The 23,791-nt window shown below is 51.7% G+C and overlaps 1 protein-coding gene across 3 annotated transcripts; it reads left to right on the top strand.

Moving 5' to 3' along the window:
* Positions 1–103: 103 nt before the first annotated feature.
* Positions 104–23,791, top strand: EFTUD2 (elongation factor Tu GTP binding domain containing 2). 3 transcript variants are annotated; one of them, XM_054224573.1, is made up of 28 exons: positions 104–169; positions 600–705; positions 1,585–1,750; positions 2,236–2,314; positions 4,513–4,588; positions 4,856–4,921; positions 5,173–5,208; positions 6,092–6,182; positions 7,303–7,385; positions 7,882–8,048; positions 9,106–9,230; positions 10,882–10,945; positions 11,296–11,386; positions 11,775–11,910; positions 12,204–12,331; positions 13,300–13,493; positions 13,637–13,748; positions 13,960–14,100; positions 14,493–14,594; positions 16,712–16,794; positions 18,413–18,499; positions 18,780–18,906; positions 19,364–19,451; positions 19,953–20,071; positions 20,559–20,653; positions 21,487–21,640; positions 22,596–22,703; positions 23,337–23,791. In XM_054224573.1, exons 2-28 carry the CDS (start codon positions 601–603, stop codon positions 23,430–23,432), a joined length of 2,919 nt encoding a protein of 972 aa, XP_054080548.1. In that variant the 5' UTR covers positions 104–169; position 600; the 3' UTR covers positions 23,433–23,791. The 3 variants fall into 3 exon arrangements, with proteins under 3 accessions (XP_054080548.1, XP_054080550.1, XP_054080549.1); XM_054224575.1 differs by lacking the exon at positions 104–169 and adding an exon at positions 175–192; XM_054224574.1 differs by lacking the exon at positions 104–169 and adding an exon at positions 175–198.

The following is a 23,791-nucleotide window of genomic DNA, read 5'->3' as shown; positions in this document are numbered from 1 at the left end:
ACCCCGCCGGCACCTCCCGCGGCTTCGTCCGCCCCTTCTCCCTCGGCGTCGGCGCTGACGGCGGGCGCGGGGGACGGAGGGGGGGTCTCTGTGGCGACAGGCAGCGAGGGCAGCCCGGGGGCCTTCCGCGGCAGTGTCGGCGGCGCCGGCGGCGAGGGCAGCGCGGCGGGTGAGAGCGGGAGCGGGGCCGGGGCTGGGGTAGGCCCGGGGGGACCGGAAAGGGGGCGGGGAGGGCGCGTCGGGGCTCTCGGGGTCGTGCAGGGCTCCGGGGAGGGGTGGGCGGGAAGGCCTGGGGGGTTGCGCACGGTGCCGGCCGCGGCCGGGGAACCACGGGGATCGGGAAGCCGAGGAGGGGCCGGGGGAGGGATCCGGGGAGGGGGCGGTGAGGGCGGGGGAGGGATCCGGGGTGGGTGGGGGCGCTCGGCGGGCGGGACGGGGCCCTCAGGGCGGTGCGGGGCTCCGGGGGTCGTGCACGGTGCAGGCCGGGGTCAGGGTCCGGGCCGGGAGCCCCGGTGCTGGGCAGCGGTGGGTGCTGTGGGTGGCTCGGGCGGGGAGCTCTGGGGGTGCGGGACAGGATCCACACGTTCCCGCCTCCCCAGCATGGACACCGACCTGTACGACGAGTTTGGGAACTACATTGGGCCGGAGTTGGACTCAGACGATGACGATGATGAGTTGGGCAGAGAGTCCAAGGATCTGGACGAGGTGAGCGGTGGGGATGGGTGGAGGGGCAGCGTCCCACGGGAGCCTGGCGTGGGCCTCAGCCGGCCCCGCGTCCCCACGGGAGCAGGGGCCGGGTGCCATGGTCTTCACAAGCCGCTGGTGATTCCTCTCCCGTGCCAGGCTCTGGGTCTGCAGTGAATCTTGGTTCAGTGGTGGAATTTGACTCCTGAGGATCAGAGTGTATTTGGTTTTTAAAGGGTTCAGCAAAAGCTGCCCTCCTGTTCCTGTGATAAAGGGAAAGACAAAGTTTCTGCTTGAATTTCAGTTAGAACTGTGAGTTTCTGTAGCTCAGGCCATATTTGGTGGTTTTATTTTGTGTTCAGTGAAGTGGAGGATCTGTACCCATTCAGTGAGGTCTTCAGGGCTTCAGTAACATGCTCTACTGCTACACGGTATTGCAAGGAGCTCAGGTCTTCTCTGGTGAAGGCAGAGGAAGCTCCACGGACAGTAGAGGAGAGTGACAAGGGCAGGGAGGACAGCAGAGGCTGGCGTGCCATGACGGGAAAGCATGGGAGGACCAAGGGAGCCCCTTCTAGTCTCCCGTTCCTGCACTTTGTCCGAAAGCGGTGTCTGTGACCGGGTTGTGTTGTGTATGTGAGCGAGGGGCAGGAGCCGCTGCAAATGCTCTTGCCGTTCATTTCCAAGCTGTCCCACCGCAGGAAGAGGTATGTTGCTTACAGAGAGCACCTCTGCAAGCTGCTCTGCCACCTGATGTGAGGTGCTGGGGCCGCCTTGGTGGTTCCCTGGCTGGGTTTGTAGCTCTCTTTCAATGTACGACGCTGAGCTGGTACCTTCTGGGGCGATTGGTGTTTGCAAAGCACTTTGGCGCTGGCAGCGGCTAAATGTGAGCATCGCTTGCAGCTCGAGGATGATGACGATGATGACGATATGGGGGACCATGACGAGGACCACCCTGGGATGGAGGTGGTGCTGCACGAGGATAAGAAATACTATCCCACCGCTGAGGAGGTCTATGGGCCTGAAGTGGAGACCATAGTACAAGAGGAAGACACGCAGCCTCTCACTGGTAAGTGGTGAGGAAGCAGCAAGTTGGGGATGGAGGGAGGAGAAGACTCTTAAAGAAGAAGGGAAAATAGTATTCCCTTCCGTTCTTCTCGTCGGTTTTCATGTTCCTTTTGAATTCCCGCTCAGCCCCAGGAATGTGTAGATTCTTGTTGGTCTAGAAGTACGCAGATTTTGGCACTCTGGATTATTACAAATACCAAACAAACTATCTCTTGAAGAAAAAATATCAGCAGGTACTGGAAGATACTTAAGGAGAAATGAAAATGCATTTAAGTCATCTCATTTGATCCTTCTATCATAGAACAGAATAGCTCACTTGGAAGGGACCAATAACGATCATCTAGTACGACTGCTTTTATAAAAAGCTAAGAGATTCTGTCGTCTTGAAAATTGTAGTTTTGTCTGCAAAAGTCCCTGTTCCCTACGAGCCTGGTGAGTTCAAGGTCTCTGGTAACAGTGTTTTATTGTTCTTTCTCTTGTTTTCAGAGCCTATTATTAAACCTGTGAAAACCAAAAAATTCTCTCTGATGGAACAGACGTTACCGGTCACTGTCTATGAGATGGAGTAAGTCACATGTAGGGGTTTTAAGCGTGTACGTTGGCTCAAGCCATCTGTGCTGTGATTTCCTCCCTTTTTGTTGTTTGCCGGCAAAGGTGGGGAGGCAGAGGGGTGCGTACGATGTGGAGGAGGTGGATTTCGGGGGGCACTGGCTTTGTTTCCTACTGACACCAGCAATAGAACTGAGTGCAGCCGCTTCCCAGATTTTGAACCAAAAAGAAGAGGAAGAAAGTACAAGACTAACCGTTTTACAGATGTTTTTCCCCCTACATAATGCAGCGTAGCCCGTGGTTTTCTGACACTAGAATGTAAATCTTAGCTGTCGAGCTAATTGGAGACCCCAGTGGTGCAGGTCTGTTGAAGGCAAGTTTTCTTGACTGGCTCAAGAAATATTTATACGGTCATTTATATGGGGTGGCACACCTCATATTGGGACATTTTGGGTTTATCCCAGTGACCGTTGGCCTACTGCTGTCTCAAATTAATTCCCGTCTATCCTGGAGGAGTTCCCACTGGGGACTTTTTATGCCTCTGGTTTTATGCTAAGCTGCATTTCTGCTGCACTCGATGGTGTCTGCTGGTTGCACCCCGGGCCACTAGGGTTGAGAGAAAACCCTGGAAAAAAATCCACACAAATTTAAAATCTGAGATGTACTATCTCACGCAACTTTGGTAAGGCATAAAAACATTTCTGTACTTTACCTATTAAAAACATATAATCTTAAAACCAACGTTTTCCCGATGGGTGGAGGGGCTCTGTGTCCTCGCGTGTCTAGTGTTTCTGTATGTTGTCTTCTATTTGAGGATGAACAGATTGAGCTGCGTGAGCGTCTCGTTAGGCTCATCTTTCCATACGCCACTTCATGGCTAGTCAGAGCTTTTTCCAATTTTTAATAGTCGGCTTCGAGTGTAGATCCCAGAACCAGATGCAGGCTGAGTAGCAGTTCCCTCTGTGCCAAACAGACCCCAACGTGAGCAGTCCCTCTGCGAATCCTATCATCAAGGAGCCTGTTATTTTCCGGCAGTGAAATTTCACTGGAATTTATATTCAGTCAGTTGGTTCCTTGGGTGCCCAGGACCTTTTTGGAATGGCTGCCTTGCGGGGCTGGCCCCTGGTACTGCCAGTTTGGTCGGGTTCCTTGATGAGAGAGATTTTTGATACAGCCAGAAATAAACCAAAGAGCCGGCTGGGTTTTATTTTTCTAAGTAAACCATTTTACTCGTAATCGATGACTTGTACTCTTCATTACCTACCGCTTTCCTGATCCCTGTGTCCTCTGCTTGGTCCGTCTGTAATGAATTCCTCTTTGTCCTGTTCGTTAATATAAATGGTAAGGATGGGGCCAGGAGAAATTCCCAGTGGGACTTAACCAGAAACCTGCGAGCTTGGTATTGATTTCCCATTTAGCCTTATTTTAAGACCAATAAGCAAGCTTTTAATCAGTATTATTATTGATTTTTGTGTTTTTTAGCTCTGAATCAAAATGTTGTACGTTAATAAGTCTACTGCGTCAGTGAAAATTAAAGTCTTTTTAAAAAGGAGATTATTTGACAGCACTTATTTTCTGCAGAGCCGTAGCAATGGATACGTGTTTTATAGCCTCCCGTTATTTTTCAGAGGAGTTGGTAATTTAGCATCTCAATTAAATTTTGTCTGGGGTCCGTGCAGAAGTGACTGACCCATCATCACCCAGCTCGATTGCTTGTTCTAAAAAGATTTAAATTCCATTACTGTTTCCTTGAGTCCCTGGGAACATCACTGTTTTAAGACCTGAAAATCGGAATTAATGGTCTGCGGAGCCCCGTGGCTACCTTTTAAAACTGCGTGGGGTGCTTGTTATCCAGCGCTGTGATTTACTTGACTGCCTGCCACTATTTGAGTGGAAGCATTTCATCATCCGAGTACATGGCTGTGACTTTTGCTCTAATACTGACTAGAAGAGAAGAAAAATAGTCAATAATATTCCATCGCTGGCAGTTTTACCAGCTCCGTATCCTCCCACCCACTGCCATCTGTCTAGGACTCCAACTCTCTCGTCCTCCCCATCTGGAAAGTGGGATTCTTCCTCCGCAGGGCATTGCCAGAATGAAAGTTTGGAGAGGATTCAGAGGGCACCTTGGATAGAAAGTGTAGCTGAAATGGCACCTACTTTTCTTAGACACAGCAGAAGCCTCCAACAGTCTTTTGTGTTTCATTCCTCCAGTTTCCTGGCAGATCTGATGGACAACTCGGAGCTAATTCGAAATGTGACTCTGTGTGGGCACCTTCACCACGGCAAGGTAGTGTGAATATCCAGCGTATATCGGTGGTAGTAATGATCCGTTTGTGCTTACTTTTACCATCGCCCTCGACCTCTCCATCTCCGCAGCCGCGGTCTCTTTCCGCTCCTCTTGCGGATGTGGTTATTTGTAGGTTTTCTTTCAGCCGCGTGGAAATAATAACGTGCCCGACTTTCTCTGTGCTGCTTCTGGAGGGATGGGATTGTGCTTGTGTTTATCGGTCTGAACGTAGTCACCTCCTTTCTCTTGCGGTCTGATGTTTTTCAGACTTGTTTTGTTGACTGCCTGATAGAACAGACACACCCAGAAATCCGGAAGCGCTACGACCAGGACGTAAGTGAGCTTTTGGTGTTTTCCTGCCCTGGGGAACATGGGTTGGCTTTAACACTCCGAGGGAGCGTGACTCTACGTGGGGAAAATGTGGTTTGGTGATCAGAACGTAGGATTGGAAAGCCAGACCTCGGGCCTAATTCTGTCTCTGTCACTTGCCACCTTAACCATGTGTACAGAGTTATCGTGTCCTGCTTCAAACTTCATATTTGATACCAAAATGTGATATTCTGATTTTTCTTTTGTCTTCGCAGCTTTGCTACACTGATATATTGTTCACAGAACAAGAGGTGAGTGAGGCTTGTAGAACAGGCGGTAATTTTTATCCACTTGTCTCCTGCTTTACTCACAGTTATTTACCGTAGGCAGTTTCCTCTTCCATTTTAACATCATTTTATGCCTTCCGCATTTTGATTATTTTCTTTATCAATAAAATGATTTGCTCCTCTTGTTCGCCTCGGTAAGATCCCTGCTCCAACTTCCTTCCATTTCCTGCAACCCTCATCTCCATGGATTTTATTTGCCTGAGGGGATAACCTGGGTAACGTTGAAAATCTGTAGCAGAGTTATCCCAGCGGATGGGGCACACCTTTCCGTTGAGAGAAAATGGTGGAAGGCGTCCGCAGCGCCGACGGATGGGGAGAAAAACTATGATTCCAAAATATATGTATTTCTCCTCAGCTTCCTTTGACGGGAACTCTTAGCTGGGTGCTCTGACTCCAACTGTCGTTGGGTGTGAGAACGGGAATCTAATTTTGTTACTTGCTAAATATTGTAATGACCAGAACAGTCCTGTGAAGCATTTCTTTCTCTTCATCTTAATGCTCTACTTTATGCTCTGGGTGATCAAATCTGACACTTTGAGGTATAACTTGATAGCAGCAGAAGGGCAAAAGCACAGAAAAACATGCATTTTCTGTCTCTGATGTTGCAAATTATGCTTCCTCTGCTAATTGTGCAGTGGCAGCTCACCAGTCTGAGCCAGTACGGATGGAGGAGCTGGGCTGGGTACTGCGGCCATCTGGGGTTACTCCATCCGTGTGTCCTGGGTGGGTGTTCATTTCTTTCCACGCTCTGATTTTTCTTTGGGCATCTTTTACATCTTTATGTGATGATGTTTTGTTTGTTTGTTTTTTTTCTTTTAACTGATAATCCCGGTTTCCCGTGTTTCAGAGGGGAGTGGGGATCAAGAGCACACCAGTGACGATTGTTCTGCCGGACACCAAAGGAAAATCTTTTCTCTTCAACATCATCGACACTCCAGGTGATTGTGTAATCCCCAAAATCCTGGTTTGGGATGCGCTTAGCTGGAAGGCAGCTTGATGTGTGGAGCATGGATATGGGACCGTGTGAACGAAGGTTCCTCTCATTAATAAGCCCCTTTGGTCCTGCGGATAGTGCTATTGACAGGAGCAGAGCAGTGGAAACACGTACGGTGGTGGTTAATGAGGGCCTTCAAAGAGCTTTTGTGTTGGGTTGCGGTGGGATCGTGCAGCATTGGCTCTCAGAAAAACAAAGAATCTGTACCCTGAAACCTCACTGATGCGCCTGGAAATGTCACTTAGGTGCGGTGAAACCCCGGGAAGTTTCCTTTTAGAGATGGAAACCCCTGTTTTGTTTTGTGTAGATGATTCCAGCGTCGGCCTGAGCCTTGAGCTAAGTTCATTCTTCCGAAATCACTTCCAGAAGTAACAACTGTGCCGCTGGCTTTTACTCAGGCTTGTGTTTCTGATTAACAGGCCTAATTGAGGGCTAATGGGGCTGAAAATGCGTTTCACTCAAGTATATGAGAAGCACATGTAGAACTGGATTTTCCGGGGGGAAGAACGGACGGTGCTTTGCTCAAATGATGTTGCCCCACAGTGAGACTCTCAGCAAGTTCCCTCGAGCCTCTGACGGGCTCCTGGGGGGGAGCAGCGGGGGAACATAATCACAGATCAACTTGTAAGAAACGAAGGCCAAACTTCAGGAAGGAGGGTCTTGGGACACATCTGTTGAGTTACAGCTCGAGAGGAGGGAGGTTAGAGCGCAGGAGGAGACTGGAGGGAGAGGCATCTGTTGTTTGGTGAGAAATAATCTTCCTCCTTTTCCCAAAGAACTTGCACAGAGCTGTGTGAAAAACAGTAACGAATGTGAGGGAAAGTGCCTGTTAAACGACTTGTTGTGTTTATTCTCAAAAAATAGCACTAAAGCTGAAGCGGATCCCTAGACAGAGCTCTGGTAGCCGCTCCCAGGTCCTTGTCTGAGGAGAAGCCGTCTGTGTTCTGCCTCGCCAGATACCAGTGACCAGAGCAAGCCGGAGAGCAGAAGGACGGCTTCCCACCTTCTGCGCTGCTGGTGTCAGGGCTTACTCTGCGTCTCACCACCATTTTGTGTTTTTGAAGGTCACGTCAATTTTTCTGATGAGGTGACAGCTGGCCTTCGTATTTCGGACGGCGTTGTGCTTTTCATTGACGCGGCCGAGGGGGTGAGTGCCAGCTTCTCCTGGGGGTTAACTTGAAAGTCTCTTCCTCTGGAGTCTCTGATCCTGCCTCAGCGTGAAGGCCTGGGGTGGGCTCAGCTTTCCAGGATGAAGGGTTTTTGGAGGACAGTTTGGGAAGCGAGAGTGTTTTCCAGCCAAAGCAGGGAGTCAAGCCTCTGGCCTCAGTCTCCAGGGCTGATGTGCTGCCTGTGACCTGCAGGCTGATGATCTAACTTGTTTGCTAACTCCGTCCCCACGATACCTAAAATTGAGCAGGTTATTTATGTCAGAGATGTCCGAGGGGTAGAATTTAAGGAATTCGGTTGGGTTAGCACCTGCTTCTGAATTTCAGGAAGATTAGCCGATTGCTCGTGGCTGAGCTTCGGCTTTCCTACGGGCTTGCGGCCCCACGCGTAAGGGTCGCTGCTTTGTCTGTCACGCCCGAGATAGCATTTGGTGGAGGGCTTTCGCTAGAGGTGTTTGTGCTGGTTATTCCCTGCAGGTGATGCTGAACACAGAGCGGCTGATCAAGCACGCGGTGCAGGAAAGGCTCGCGGTGACCGTGTGCATCAACAAGATAGACCGACTCATCCTGGAGCTGAAATTGCCCCCTACAGATGCTTATTACAAACTCAGACATATTGTGGATGAAGTTAATGGTCTGATCAGGTACGCGTGTTTGGGATGACGCGTCGTTAGCGCGTGCTGTCCCTGTTCCGCTTTTCTCTGCGAGCCCTGTGTATGCCTAAAAACTCATGGGTTTGTCACTTAATAATGTTGAATCATAGAAAATGGGGTGGGAAGAACCGTTAAAAAGTCATCTCAGCCCATGTATTGAATTATACAGGAAGGGCCAATCCTGCCTGAATTCTGAGAAGCTTCATGGGATCAGCTCTTTTTCCCCCCCCCCGTTAAAAAGCAGGGGAAGCGGACTTATGACCGGAATGGGGAACGTCTGTGCTCCCAAATGTCTCAAATACAGCCTGGACAATCTCAGTGTATCCTGGATTACAGGCTGAGATGTTTCAAAGCTCCTAAGCATTAATTATAAAACTAATGGGAACTCACTGTCCCAACCCCTGAACAGAGACGATGATATTGCTACGGTCAAATCTCCTTGCGAGACGCTGCGGGGGGAAGGGGGGCACATCTTCTCTAGCATTTCTGGGGGTTCTTCTGCATCCAGGTGATTCTCTTAACAGCTTCTCCCCTTCAAGTTTGCGTGGATTTGCACATGAGCTCACTTGCGTGTCTCTCGTTCAGTCGCTGCTGACATCCAGCAGCTCGGAGCAGGGTAATTTATCCTGTCTGGCATGCTTGGGAACTCATTAAAACTGTTTCCATTCAATTCTATCCTTACGTTATTTGCCTTGTATTATCTTTTCCCTTGCCGGTTGACCAACTTTACTGCTGGGTTTTTTTGGTTTTTAGGGGGAGGAAAAACTCTACCTGGCAAAAAATACAAAGCACTTGTGCTGGTAACTTTTTAGTTCTAGGCTTTAAATATTTCTTTGCCCTCTAATGCTGTGGAAGTTTGTAGTCATAAAATGATACTGACCCTGAAATTCCCGATGGCAAGCACGCTGCAGCCCGTTTTAAGATGCTGTTTGGCATCCTTGCCTATCACGTACTGCTGTTTGGTGCGGGAATTGGATTGAAGTGTCTTCCTCGGTTCATAACATTGATTTTTTTATTTTTCTTGTCTCTAAAAACTGTCTCCTCTCAGCATGTATTCCACCGATGAGAACCTCGTTCTGTCTCCCCTTCTGGGGAATGTGTGTTTCTCCAGCTCGCAGTACAGCATCTGCTTCACGCTGGGATCTTTTGCAAAGATTTATGCAGACACATATGGTGAGGATTATCCAGAAACCTTGTACACTTTAACATCTCATTTCCTAACCTTTTTTGTTGAGGCTTTCTAAGCCATTCAGCTTCGACTTTCGCTGTACGTATATGGCCGGTATATGCGTTCTTGACTTTCTAGGGGGTACTGCGGATCTGAGCCCTGGCTGGTAAAAAGCAAAAATACAGTTCTAATTTGTTTTTTAGCTAGATAGGTTCTCCTGATAAATATTTCTTGGGGCAGAAGCCAATATTTTATCCATGCCCTTAAGCAGAAAGAAAGAAGTCCCAGTGTGAGAGTTGAAGGCAAGCGTATGTGTTGTGCTTTGCCGCCTCCTCAGAAGAGCTCAGGAGCGAAGCAGTTAAGTTCCTCCTGCCTTTTCACGAAAGTCTCCAGAGTCTGAGACTCAGCTGCAGCCGGGCACCAGCTTGGCCCACAAGGTTTTGCACTCTTGCCCTCTTTCTTTTTTAAGAAACTGTCTTTTGCTGGCTTTGATTTAATTTTCTGTTCCCCAGGTGCCCGCTCAAGGCAATCTGCCACTTGTAAAAGTGGGCCTTTTGCTTCCATTAGCCAGCTGTACAGCCAAGATTTTTGAAGTCTCACACTGGGGAATTCGGGGTGATCTGTAGGAGCCATGAGCAGGGGAAGGAGGATGCTGTAAAGCAGCTGGCCTAGCTCTTGCGAAGAAGTTAGCCTGAGGGAGGATGAAGTTGTAGAGGTCAGGGACTGATGTGTCAGGACTATCGCGTGTCCCAGTGAGTTTGGAGAAATAAATGAGCTCCCTGGGCATCACGGCGTTAACGCGATGCCGGCTATGGATGATACCCCTTCTTTGGGGGACCGATAAAGATGCAGGCGCAGTCGGTAGGAGATGTCATCCATGCGGGGCGGACACGAGCTGAACGGGTGCTTGAAGTCAGTAATATTCGATGGTGGCCACCAGGGATTTTTATGTGCAGCCACCACACTTCGACTAGCATGAGTTATAGTAGTTTAACTGTCAAAACCGCAGCCACCATGAAATTTCTTATGCTTGCACATCTGCCCACAGCAAAAGCTTGTTTGGAAACTGCTGTAAATTATCACCGCTGTCTTATTATTTGTAAACCTACCGCGACAGCCAAGCACGACGCTGTTCCTTCGGCACTTGGGTATTTGGCTATGCGCTTGGTGCGTCAGCTGAAAAAAGAACAAGGGAACCCGGAGATGTTCAGCAGGGCAGAAAATGCTTGCGAGGAGCCTGCGGGGCAGATGGGGGTGTAAGCCATCCCGGCACCTTGGCACTACAGCGTCAGGTTGCAGCGTTAACATTTGGAAAATGAAGCAGATGTAAGCGGGTTCCTGCAGCGCGGTGTCTGGCAGGTTATCTCTTCTCAGCTCTAACCTTGTGTGTAATTGAGAGAGCTAAAACGTTCCTGAGAAGTAAGTGCGCGAAGCCACAGTGTGCCTGGGCTGCCGCTGTTGTCCTCGGGGGACCGTTTTCTGCCCATCTCTCTTAATCGTTTTATTCAGAATTGGGACCAAGCGTTCACTCACCAGCACTGGTCCATTAAATCGAATACTCGGGGTTGTTTTAAAAGCCCAAACCCAAAGATTTCCAAGATGAGAGAAATACAGTGTCATCTGAGAGACTTTTGCCATTTTCTTTTTCCCCTTTAGGAGACATCAATTATCAGGAGTTTGCAAAGCGGCTTTGGGGTGACATCTACTTCAACCCTAAGACGTAAGAAGCCTGTTTAATTATCTGTTAGTTTATTGCTGGGCTGTTCCCTCTTTTCCCCGTAAAACGTGGATTAGATGGCCACCCAAGGTCCCTTCCAACCTGAGCTGTCCTGTGACGGAGGAGTATCTGGGAAGGGTTGAGTCAGGCCTCCTGCATCCCATAAGGAGGAGCAGAGAGTCTCCTTTGGCCTTCCTTTGGAGTAAATGGGACTCCTGTGTCCCTGACAGCTTCCCAAGAGGATTGGGAGGGAGAAGATAACCTGGGAAGAGCAGAGGCTGTGTTTGCAGCACAGATGCTTGCAGGCTGCAGAGCGCTTTCTTCTCACGTTCTCTCCTTTGGTCTCCCAACAGCCGCAAGTTCACTAAAAAGGCCCCAACGAGCAGTTCCCAGCGCAGTTTTGTGGAGTTCATTCTGGAGCCCCTGTACAAGATCTTGGCTCAGGTACGCAGTGGTTCACTCTCCTTCCCACAGCTCCAGACAGGAGCAGCCAAGGGCTGAACGCTACATGGTGGTGGCCGGTGCCTGCGGGACTCGCTTGTCCCGTTCTGCAGTGCGATCGTCACAGGCTGGGCTTGGGAGCGCAGAGCAACAGTGAGCAACTCCTTAGGAGCTGCTCCTTGCAAATATAACCCTTTATTTGCACAGTTAATAGAACTGCTTTTGCTCTTTCTGGTGTGCTCCACTATCAGCCAAGCGATAATTAGAACCAGCCAGCCAGTTCTCGTGCGAGCCCTAAAGCAGAGCAGGTCAAAAGCCCTGAGGGTGATGGTGGGAGTGACGGGCTCGGAGCCCCACAGCGAAGCTGAGTGTGGGGCTCGTTGCCTTGCAGGTGGTGGGGGACGTGGACACGACCCTGCCCAGGACTCTGGATGAACTTGGCATCCACCTGACCAAAGAGGAATTGAAATTGAACATTCGGCCCCTCCTGCGGCTTGTCTGCAAGAAGTTCTTTGGGGAATTCACAGGTAGGTAAATGCCGTTTGTCTTCCCCTCCGGCCTTCCGAGAGCCTGGTCCCACATCAGCAGAGTTAAGGGCTGTATTACAGCCATGGAGCGCTCACTTGCACAGATCCCTTCTCGGCTTTCCAAATATAAAACATTACACGTTTGCCCAAAGGACAGCTTGAGACAGCGCTCACATCTCCCCTGTTGCTGTGGGTGCGCTGCAGTCTCAGAATGGCTTCTCTTGTGTTTGTTGCGGTCCGTTTCTTCCCTCTGCACTGCATAATCTTGTTCTCATGAAGTGTGACTTTTCCAGGCTTTGTGGACATGTGCGTGCAGCATATCCCCTCCCCGAAGGTGGGAGCCAAGACGAAAATCGAGCATACCTACACTGGTGGCGTTGACTCCGATCTAGGGGAGGCCATGAGTGAATGCGACCCCGACGTAAGGAAACTCTTCCGCTTTGCTCTGAGTTGTCCAAAAGCGTGGCAAATGTGCCCTCCTTTCCCTGCCTCGCCAGGGCAGCTGCCTCCTAGACAGCCATCTGCACAGATTTGACTTGCAGCGTTTTAAAACCTCTCATCCGACACCGAAACAAATCTCTTCGCTCTGAGGAACTTCAGCTGCCTGCCAGGGCAGCCCTTGAGAGAGAGAATTGTTTGACAGTGTTCAGAGGAGAACAGGACTAGGGTCAGGACTTCAGAGCACGTGGGAACCGCAGGGTGATTTTTGTGTCCTTTTGCTGCCTTTATGTCCCTTTCCTGTGAAGTTTGATTCTCTCTCCAAACTCTGAGAAGACTGATCTGAACTCTACTGTTAAAAATAACCCTACATTAGTTAGTCAGCACCTTTCTTATCAAAGCCTTGCAAAAAACCTTCCTCCTCAAACAGCTTGTACTGAGCTGTCATTCAGAGTTGTCTAGAGCCACCAACGCCAGCCAGCAGCTAGTGAGGAATGTGCCCGTGACTTTTGCTCGGATGTCTGGGGAGAAAATGAATTTAATGGGTTGTGATTACCCACATAAAACCACACAGCGGGGACTGTCACCAGGTCACCAGTTGTGGAGTGACCTTATGGGAGTATGGAGGCTCGGGTGCTCTGCCCTCAGCAGGTTTGCAGGCCAGCAGATGACATTTCTTCTCATGGCCTTGTCCCAACCACTATTTACTGCTCCACGCGAGGCGGGAGGAGAGCTCCAGAAAAATCCGCCAAAGTCATTCCAGGGGTATCTATACAGGGCAGGGAGATGTAAAGCTTCCAGTGGAAGGAAATGAAGGACTTGGCAAGTCAAAAAAGTATTTCTAAATTCCGGCCCATTAATCCCTTTGTATCCATGGGTTCTACGGGGTCTGTGCCCGTTTCTTGACTGTATTTTGAAGGAGGCTTGTTTCTCTCTCTCTCTCCTGGGAAGGGCCCGCTGATGTGTCACACGACGAAAATGTACAGCACAGACGACGGCGTTCAGTTCCACGCCTTCGGCAGAGTGCTCAGTGGTACCATCCACGCTGGGCAGCCTGTGAAGGTCCTTGGAGAAAACTACACCCTGGAAGATGAGGAGGATTCCCAGATCTGCACTGTCGGACGCCTCTGGATCTCGGTTGCGAGGTACGGAAAGTTCTGGCAATATGTTCTTTCGGGAGAGGACGTACCTGGAGTTGTTGCTGCCAGGGACAGGGAGGAGGGCAGCGCTGCAAGGGCGCGAGGCTGGCAGCGGCGAGCGCTGCGGTGATGTTCCCGCTGCCTTTTAGGTACCACATTGAGGTTAACCGGGTTCCTGCCGGCAACTGGGTGCTGATAGAAGGCGTGGACCAGCCCATAGTGAAGACGGCAACTGTCACGGAGCCTCGGGGCAACGAGGAGGTACTGTGCGTTTCTGGTATTGCTCAGCCTTCCAGGGAGTCAGGGTGATGGAGCGCATCTCAAAAGCTCCGGTGGCGAGGTTAAAAAAAGCCTCGTTTGCCGAGGAGCACAAGAGCCGCGAGGGGAAGGAGAACAGCCGCAAATTCTGTGTCGAACTCCAGTGGCCATCAGCGATGCAGAGATTCAGCTCTTTGTCCTCGTCTGGTTTCAGGCTCAGATCTTCCGTCCTTTGAAGTTCAACACCACATCTGTCATCAAGATAGCTGTAGAGCCAGTCAACCCCTCGGAGCTCCCCAAAATGTTAGATGGTCTCCGCAAAGTCAACAAGAGTTACCCCTCGCTTACTACTAAGGTATTTCTGGTGCTTTCAGCTCATGCTGTGGGCTGTCTTGTAGCCTGATCTTAAAAGTAATTATCTTTTTACTGCGGGTTGTTTTCTTGTGGGGTTTTATTTTTTTTTTTCATGCTGTTGCAGTTGATCTCACAAATCACGTGGAAATAGCAAAAAAAAAAACCCTGTAAATCAAGCAGAAAAACACACACCTTGCTGTGCCTGGGAAGCAGCTTTGCGCAGAGCGCATCAGCACTTTCTGCGAGAAGAGCCTGTGGGAGCTTTCCTTGGGGTGCTCTGATCCAAACCAATTTATTTAAAGCTGATGCTTCCTCAGGCTTGTGTAGGAACCTGGAAGGCAGCGGCCTGGGAGCCGGAACGCCGGCCGTTGAACCCCGTCTCTTATCTTTCAGGTGGAGGAGTCCGGGGAGCACGTTATCCTGGGGACGGGGGAGCTCTACCTGGATTGTGTGATGCACGATCTACGGAAGATGTATTCAGAGATTGATATCAAGGTGAGGAAACGAGAGAGGGATTTTCCTGGCTGGGGAGGGGGTTTTGTCCCCTGCCCCGTCTCAGAAGAATGGGAAAATAAACCTATCTGAACGTAGAGGGTGGATTTTGTCAGGTCCTTTTAAAAGGCAAAAAAAAAAGGCTGTTAGGATGTAAAATTAACTCTTACAGCCCGAGTGTGTCACGGAATCACAGAATCTTCAGAGTTGGAAGGGACCTCTAGAGATCATCTAGTCCAACTCCCCTGCTAGAGCAGGATTGCCTAAAGCACATCCCTCAGGACTGCATCCAGGCGGGTCTTGAAAATCTCCAGAGAAGGGGACTCCACAACCTCCCTGGGCAGCCTGTCCCAGTGCTCTGTCACCCTCACTGTAAAGAAGTTTTTCCGTGTATTTGAACGGAACTTCCTATGTTACAGCTTGTGCCCATTGCCCCTCGTCCTGTCACTGGGAACCATTGAAAAGAGCCTGGCTCCGTCCTTAAACCCACCCTTTAGGTACTTGTAAACATTAATCAGGTCCCCCCTCAACCTTCTCTTCTCCAGGCTAAAGAGTCCCAGCTCTTTCAGCCTTTCCTCATAAGGGAGGTGCTCCAGTCCCACAATCATCTTGGTTGCCCTTCGCTGGACTCGATCCAGTAGTTCCCTGTCTCTCTTGAACTGGGGAGCCCAAAACTGGACACAGTACTCCAGTTGTGGCCTCACCAGTGCAGAGTAGAGGGGGAGAACAACCTCCCTCAACCTACTGGCCACAGTCTTCACTATGCAGCCCAGGATGCCATTGGCCTTCTTGGCGACAAGAGCACACTGCTGGCTCATGGATAATTTGCTGTCTACCAGGACCCCCAGGTCCTTCTCCTCAGAGCTGCTTCCCAGCGTGTCTGCCCCTAACATATACTGGTGTTTGGCATTCTTCCTTCCCAGGTGCAGGACCCTACACTTGCTTTTGTTGAACCTCATGAGGTTCTTCTCTGCCCAGCTCTCCAGCCTGTCCAGGTCACGCTGGATGGCAGCACGGCCCTCTGGAGTGTCGGCCACCCCTCCCAGCTTGGTATCATCAGCAAACTTGCTGAGGATACACTCTGTCCCCTCATCTAGGTCATTAATGAATATATTGAACAAAATTGGTCCAAGTATTGACCCCTGAGGGACACCACTGGTTACAGGCCTCCAACTGGACTCTGTGCCACTGATCACAACCCTCTGAGTTCTGTCACCCAGCCAGCTCTCGATCCACCTCACTGTCACCTCATCTAGCCCATACTTCCTCAGCTTCCTAATGAGGATGTTATGGGAGACAGTGTCAAAAGCCTTGCTAAGGTCAAGGTAGATGACATCTACGGCTCTCCCCTCATCCAGCCAACCCGTTATAACATCATAGAAAGCTATCAGATTGGTCAGGCATGATTTGCCCTTGGTAAATCCATGCTGACCACTTCCAATAACTTCCTGTTCCTCTATGTGTTTGGAGACGACATCCAGAAGGAGTCGCTCCATTACCTTCCCAGGGACAGAGGTGAGACTAACCGGCCTGTAGTTCCCTGGGTCCTCCTTCTTGCCTTTTTTGAAGATTGGAGTGACGTTAGCCTTCCTCTAGTCCTCAGGCACCTCTCCTGTTCCCCATGACTTTTCAAAGACGATGGAGAGCGGTCTAGCGATAACATCTGCCAGCTCTCTCAGCACTCGCGGGTGCATCCCATCAGGGCCCATGGATTTATGAATGTCCAGCTTGGCCAAGTGGTCTCTGAACCAAGTGGTTCTGAACGGTGTCGCACCGTTGTGATTTAGAGCCTGAAAATTGGCTCGCAGAGGGGTGTGTCTCCCCGTTCCAGCCTTTTCCTGAACTTCAGCCATTGCCTGGCTAGCGTCAAATAAATAAATTGAGCAGAATTTTTCATGCTTTGAATTAGGTTTGAATGTTCCTGTCTTGTCTGAATGAAGGAATTAGTAAAGCTGTCCGTGCAGGCCTCGGTGGTTCGTACGCAATGCTGATTAAAACACTGGCAGACAAACCAGGTGTTTTTTTGTCGGTGTTCAGAGGTTTCAAACAGTCTCTTTGGAAAAAAAAAAAAAAAAAAAACAGTGCTTGAAAACCTTACAAACCTGTTGTCGCTATTCCAGGTCGCCGATCCAGTTGTGACGTTCTGCGAGACAGTGGTGGAAACGTCCTCCCTGAAGTGCTTTGCCGAGACACCCAACAAGAAGTAAGAGCCGTGGGCGAGCTTGGGGGTTGGAGACGGGCGGGCGGAGGGTTCTCTGGAGACCAGACTCATCCCCTCCAAGGGCTCTGTTCTCGGTGGCCGTTGTCCAGACCAGCCCGCTGTTGCAGCAGCTCTGCTCAACCTCCTCAGTACCACGCGTGAGTCCCAAGGGCCTTTCTGTGCTTTGTGTAGGAACTCTCAGAACGCAGGGAATAAAGACAGATCCACATCCTCCTTTCTTTTAGCTAAATTTCACACCTTCTCAGCAGTGTTGTGGTGTTTCCAAGACTAGCTGATGTATTGGGATCCTAGAGCAGGTGCCAGAGAGCCCAGTGCTGCCTTTGGTAACTCCCCAAAGGTTTCATGAGCAAAAGCTTTGTCCTTTCTTATCCATTCTTAATCTTCACATGGATTTTTTTCTTTTCTGGCGAGACACTGGAGCTTTACAGCCTGATCTCGTCTTCCTCCCCCAGCAATGTGTTATCAGATGCACATGTTTGAAAGAGGGGGTCTGCAAGGGAACATGGGCTGAATAACCAGGATAAAATCTAGGAGAACAGGATGTTTTAATGCCTGAATTTTCAGGGAAATCGTGATCTGTCACTATCTGAAGATAGTTTTCCAGTGTTCCCTTCTATAGGAAGTTCTTTACAGTGAGGGTGGTGAGACACTGGCCCAGGTTGCCCAGAGAGGGGGTGGAGGCCCCATCCCTGGAGACATTCAAGGCCAGGCTGGATGCGGCTCTGAGCAACCTGATCTAGTTACAGATGTCCCTGCTCACTGCAGGGGGTTGGACTAGATGGCCTTTAGAGTTCCCTTCCAACCCAACACGTTCTATGGTTCTATGATTTTCTGGTTCTTCTTACCCTCCTTTACTCTGGTGTACTCTCTCCGTGGCTGGCAGCCTTCTTTTTGGGAACAGAAAGGTAGAATCATAAATCGTCTAGATTGGAAGGGACCTTTAAGATCAAGTCCAACCATCAACCCAACACTGCCCAACCCACCACTGACCCATGTCCCTCAGCACCACGTCTGCCCGGCTTTTAAATCCCTCCAGGGAATGGTGATTTCACCACTTCCCTGGGCAGCCTCTTCCAATGCTTGAATAACCCTTTTGGTGAAGAAATTTTTCCTAACATCCATCCTAAACCTCCCCTGGCGCAACTTGAGGCCATTTCCTCTTGTCCTAGAAGGTTCCAGTCTTAGGTCAGTCTTTGAACTGTTGGGCCGGTGGAGTGTCCTGCTCTGGGGGCAGGTAGCTCCTGCTGGTGAGGTTCTCCAAGGCAACATCCCGTGCGTCAGACACAGCGAGTGCTGGCTCTGCCAGAGGCGTATTGCCTGGCCCATGGGCTCCCTTCTGCAGCCCGGACGAGCGCAGGACGTCTGGCAGGAGGGACGGAGCCGTGCTGTCCCTTAGCAGTCTGCTCCTGGAGATGAGCAGACTTCGGAGAGCAGTTGTTAAGCGCCTGGGCTGTCTTTACAAGCAAGACAGTAACAGCGAAGGACACGAATGGCTGTGTCTCCCTAGCTGTGTTCGAGGCAATGCGCAGTCCCTGAGGTCCTGCCAATTACTCCCATTTCCATCATTCCACGGACTAATTGCAACTGTCTCTCTTCTCAGGAACAAGATCACGATGATTGCTGAGCCTCTGGAGAAGGGACTCGCGGAGGACATTGAAAATGAAGTGGTCCAGATAACCTGGAACAGGTCTGACTGATCTGAGGAGAGCAGGAATCCAGCTAGAAATAAATAATTGGGGGGAAAAAGGGAATGCTGGGATCTTGGAGGTGCACAGGATCAGCCAACAGCCTCTAGGCAGGGGGCCTGGCTCCGGTATTGCTCCCAGGTAGCCCGTGAGCATCCCTCCTCAGCAGATGAGCTGCTCCAGGGAAAAAGCTGAGGCCTGAAGGGAACAGGGTTGTAAATATGTTGTGAGAGCAGGTCAGATACTTGTTTCCTAAAATTTCTTTTCTTCCGCTTCTATCAGAAAGAAGCTGGGTGAATTCTTCCAGACCAAATATGACTGGGATTTGCTGGCTGCCCGTTCCATCTGGGCCTTTGGGCCAGACGCCACTGGCCCAAACATCCTGGTAGACGATACACTGCCCTCAGAGGTGAGGAACACAGGCAGGGGGGGTTCTGTTGCAGTGAGACGTTTGTCCTGTAGCCCCAAGAGGTGACCGCTCCTTCCAGAACCTGCAGCAAGGTCCTAGTGCTGTCGGAGTGCTCCTTGGTTTGCCAGATCTCAGATCTGCCGTACTTCCTCCACCAGACTCCTACACCGGCTAGCAAATAGTCTGTTACGTTTCAGGTGTTGCTATTTGGCCTCAAAATAGGCAACTAAGCATCCAGCGTTTCAGGATTACCGAAATATGAACTCTTGTAATTTATAGCTCCGGGTGCCAAACTCTGAAGATGATGCTCCTGAGCTGTGAGGGGGGGAGGATGGACATCAGGGGTATAGGGGGACATTGCTGCTCTTCTAGGGATGCTTTTAAACACCGGGGTCTGTCTGTTACTGCCTCGTGGTGCAGATTTGGTCTCTGAAGCTGTCTGTCTGTCTGTCCGTAGGTGGACAAGTCGCTGCTGGGCTCTGTGAAGGACAGCATTGTGCAGGGATTTCAGTGGGGAACCAGGGAGGGGCCTCTCTGTGACGAACGTAAGTAGGAACCTGTGGAGAAGTGGAGCTTCGTAAGATCCGTTAAATTCTTCCATCTCTAAGCATTCCAGTGAGTGTGCTGGTGCAGTCCCTGGGTGGCCAGTTCCCTTCTCACGCCGCAGCTGGGGACAGCTCTGGGGATGGGTGACAAGGGAAAGAACAGAACCTCCCCCTTTTTCCTGGCTGCAGATTCCACCCAGGCACTGGCACTTGCCGCCTGCCTGCAGAGTAGGGCCAGACCTTGGCTCCGCTCCTCATTGTTCAGGTGCAGACCACTGGGCACCCTGCACGACACGGTGCTGAATTCTTTCTGTTCAGCATGCAGGATTAGGACATGGACGTTCTTTTCGTTCTGTAATTAAATTTAGAACTTCTTCTGGTGGCTCTAGGTCTGTGGGTGTTTGCTACGTGCGCGGGGTCGCTGGGGAGGCAGGGTTGGTGCTGGTGTGGCAGAGAACATTCCCCCTCCAGTCATTTTCTGTCGTTTCTGCCCTTCCTCAGTGATCCGCAACGTGAAGTTTAAGATCCTGGATGCGGTGATTGCTCAGGAGCCCTTGCACCGGGGTGGAGGACAGATCATCCCGACGGCCCGGAGAGTGGTCTATTCTGCTTTCCTGATGGTGAGGGCTACGCTGTGCGGGACAAAGACCGAACCTCGTGCTGTGCTGGCTCCTGCGGGCTCCAAGGAGCGTGCGTTGCACGTGTGCTGCACGATCTGCCCCAAGGATGTCAATTTAAACTGACTCATTCATCCATTAATGTTTCCAGTGCCCTTGTGGGCTGGCAGACGGGTTTTACAAGCAATCACGTTCCAATCTGGCTGGAAACTTGTGTGCATCTGCTCTGTCTCCCCTTTTTGCTACTGTTTGGCTCACTGGGAAGGGTGGGTGTGGGGGAGAGGGAAGCATATGACTCATGGCCAGAAGGAGAAAAGCTCCTTTCAGTATTTGACGTTGGCTTGGGCAGCCATGGGGCGGAGGAACCCTTTCATCCCCAGTCAGGCGGCCCTGCGTTTGACCAGAGCGTGCCAGCCTCCGACTCTTACTTGAACCGAATTGTGTCAGCGCTGCTGGAGACTCAGTGGTTTGTGTCCCTTTCTCCTCGCAGGCCACCCCTCGCTTGATGGAGCCCTACTACTTCGTGGAGGTGCAGGCTCCCGCCGACTGCGTGTCTGCGGTGTACACGGTCCTGGCCAGGCGGAGGTGAGCTGCTCTGACCAGCTGCCGTCACCTCACTGTTGCAGAGCAGCAACGGCTCCCTTGGGATCTGGGTTGCTAGAGATGTTCACAGTCGTAGCGCCACTTGTAAAGCGAGGGGAGAGGGTGAAATCTGTATGAAGTGACAACTGGAAGCTTCCTTGACTGATCCCAGCCGCTGTGCTGGGTGGGGAGGGCACGTCCAGGATCACAGGCAGCCTTTGGTTTGTGCCTGGTTCCTCCTGAGTGTCAGAGAGGAGAATAGATAAAGGGATGTGAGACCCCACCAGGAGTACTGTGTTCAGCTCTGGGGCCCCGGAGCGTAGGAAGGACATGGACCTGCTCGGGCAGATCCAGAGGAGGGTCATGAAGATGCTGGGAGGGCTGGAGCCCCTCTGCTGTGAGGACAGGCTGAGAGAGCTGGGGGGGTTCAGCCTGGGGAAGAGAAGGCTCCGGGGAGACCTTGGAGCCCCTTCCAGTCCCTAAAGGGGCTCCAGGAAAGCTGGGGAGGGACTCTGGAGCGGGGAGGGGAGCCGTGGGACGAGGGGGAAGGGTTTTAAACTGAGAGAGGGGAGATTGAGATGAGATCTGAGGAAGAAATTCTTGGCTGTGAGGGTGGTGAGCCCCTGGCCCAGGTTGCCCAGAGAAGCTGTGGCTGCCCCATCCCTGGAGGGGTTCAAGGCCAGGTTGGACGGGGCTTGGAGCAACCTGGGCTGGTGGGAGGTGTCCCTGCCCAGGGCAGGGTGGGGGGACTGGGTGGGCTTTAATGATGATCTCTTTGGGTTCTAACCCAAACCATTCTGTGACATAAAAAGACTAATCTTTTGACGTGTTGGCAGAGGCCACGTGACGCAAGATGCTCCCATCCCGGGCTCCCCTCTCTACACCATCAAAGCCTTCATCCCAGCCATTGATTCGTTTGGGTTTGAGACAGACTTGAGGACCCACACGCAGGGACAAGCCTTCTCGCTCTCTGTCTTCCACCACTGGCAGGTGAGTCCATGCCCTGGCGAGATGGGGAAGAGGGACGTGGTGGGATCAGGCACCAGGTAGGTGCTCCCCGTAGAGCTCAATGCCACGACTCGCACAGGGCACGACAACTTCTCTCAGAACATCCTCAAAGGATCTCGCGTCGGGGAGGCTTTGTGCTAGCTGTAAGTGTCTTGCCAGAAGCCAACAGCTTTGTTCCAAGTCACATCACCCTTTGCCCCAGCGAGGGAGCGCTGAACGCTGCTGCTTGTTGGGCGTAAGGGTCCTTCAGTGCCTGGAGAGAGGACATCCTCGTCCAGGAGAAGGGAAGCTGTTTGGGTGCTCTGCAGCTTGGGGAGCAGAAGTCTTGGAGCAGGGCTCGGACTCATTGGTCTGCCGTAAGACATGGGTTGCCACATTTCGGCTTTGCCTTTCAGAGGCAGTTTTTTAAACCTCTGGAAAACAGGGTTTGGGACAAAATACTGTCCTCTGGCCTCTTCTGTGGCTGTGGCAAATCAGGTCTTGTGGGACTCGACACCGTGAGGTGCACAGCTACTTGTGGTACAGCCAGGTGGGAGCAGCAGCAGTCTGAGCCCCAAGAGCTGGCTAAAAGGTCAAGATGTAAAAGCCCGAGGCCGAGCTCTGAAAGGAATAGATGTGCCTGATTTCCAAAGAGGGTTGCGCTGACTGGGACCCGCGTGGGTTCTGGTTAGCGGGGCTTTCAGAGAGCTTAGGGTACAGCGGCACATGGGGGAGGTGGGACGTGTTCTTGGCTTGGGTTATCAACACCGTATTAGTGACTTCTTGGAGGCATGATCACCAGTAGTGACGTGACAGGAGAACATGGGGTGTTGGGGCTGTCTCACCAAGGCTGGGGGGTGTCCGCGGGGCCCAGGGGTTTTTCCTGTTGCAGTTCAGCCTCTCCAGGAGGTTGAACCAGCCCCCAGCATCACTCTCACGGCCTGGCCCTGTGTTTCAGATTGTGCCTGGTGACCCCTTGGACAAGAGCATCGTCATCCGACCCCTGGAGCCCCAGCCAGCCCCGCATCTGGCCAGAGAGTTCATGATCAAGACCAGGCGTAGGAAGGTACGTCAGGGACTAATCCTTGTAGCGTCCCTCTGTCTGTACCAGCAGCCGGGCTGTTGCAGGGTTGTCCCTTGGCCATGCAACATCCCCTCTGTGTGCCCAGTGTGGACCAATGTCCTTTGTGCCTTGGGAATTCCCTCACTCTCGATTACCCCGTGTTGGTGCCTGTGATGGTCCCGGTGCCCGTGATAGCCCCGTCAGGCAACGACTCCAGCCAAAAGCGGGGTCCTGTGACATCCGCTGAGCCCCGCTCCCTCCCCAGCCCATCTGACCCCTTGGTGGCCTGTCCTTCAGAAGAAGCAGCACCTGGTTTCTGTGCTGGTTTGGTGAGCTGGACTGAGGGCTTGGAGGGGCTCCTGGGACCGCAGAGGGAGTGGAGAGAATCAAGCGCCCCTTCGGGAGGACAGTGAGCTTACAGATATGCTCAGCAGCAGCAACCCCACGTTTGCAGCTTCCTGAGAGGCTGTTGGATATCTTCAAGCTGCTGAGCAATGCCTGATGCCTTGTAAATTCTCCTGCCTCCTCTGGAGCCTGAAAATTTATCGTAGTGCAGGACACGGGGGCTTTTTTGTGGGATCTCTGCCACGAGCCCTGCCAGAGGAATAACCTCTGATTCGCGGTTTTACCCTGCAGGGCTTGAGCGAGGACGTGAGCATCAGCAAGTTCTTCGATGACCCCATGTTGCTGGAGTTGGCCAAACAAGACGTCGTTCTCAACTACCCCATGTGAACCCGCTCCCGCGGCGTGAGGGCTGACCCGAGGCCTGGCCGGCATCTGTCTGTCCTTCCCCATCCCTGCTTGCCCAGCCCTGGCTCCTGGATGCTTGGGGCACGCAGGGAACCGCTCCTCAGGTCGCTCTTTCCTGGCTGTAGAAGTCTCCCTGGGCATTCGTGGACTGGGCGGGCGCTCAGGGCCTGCCCCGTGCGGGGAGCAGCCCCGAGCGCTGATGCTTTTTGTAGTCTGCAGCCGTTGTGGCATCCAGCGAGGAGATTTTTTTTTTTTTCCCTTTGGATAGGCTCTCTCCAGGCGCAGGGGTTATCCCTGGCTGCAGCAGAGCAGCCCGAATATAATGGCAAGATTACTAAGGA

This window comes from Rissa tridactyla, chromosome 19 (genome assembly GCF_028500815.1).
Source record: "Rissa tridactyla isolate bRisTri1 chromosome 19, bRisTri1.patW.cur.20221130, whole genome shotgun sequence".
NCBI classification, from domain to species: domain Eukaryota; kingdom Metazoa; phylum Chordata; class Aves; order Charadriiformes; family Laridae; genus Rissa; species Rissa tridactyla.
Note: the sequence above shows the minus strand (reverse complement) of the source record. Positions and strands in the feature narration are given on the sequence as shown.

Excerpts from the sequence above, each read along its gene's own strand:
- EFTUD2 (XM_054224573.1), top strand. The coding sequence starts at position 601 with ATGGACACCGACCTGTACGACGAGTTTGGGAACTACATTGGGCCGGAG. Across the intron at positions 4,589-4,855 it reads GGCACCTTCACCACGGCAAG|ACTTGTTTTGTTGACTGCCT; the intron begins GTAGTGTGAATA and ends GATGTTTTTCAG. Across the intron at positions 13,749-13,959 it reads AGCCTCGGGGCAACGAGGAG|GCTCAGATCTTCCGTCCTTT; the intron begins GTACTGTGCGTT and ends GTCTGGTTTCAG.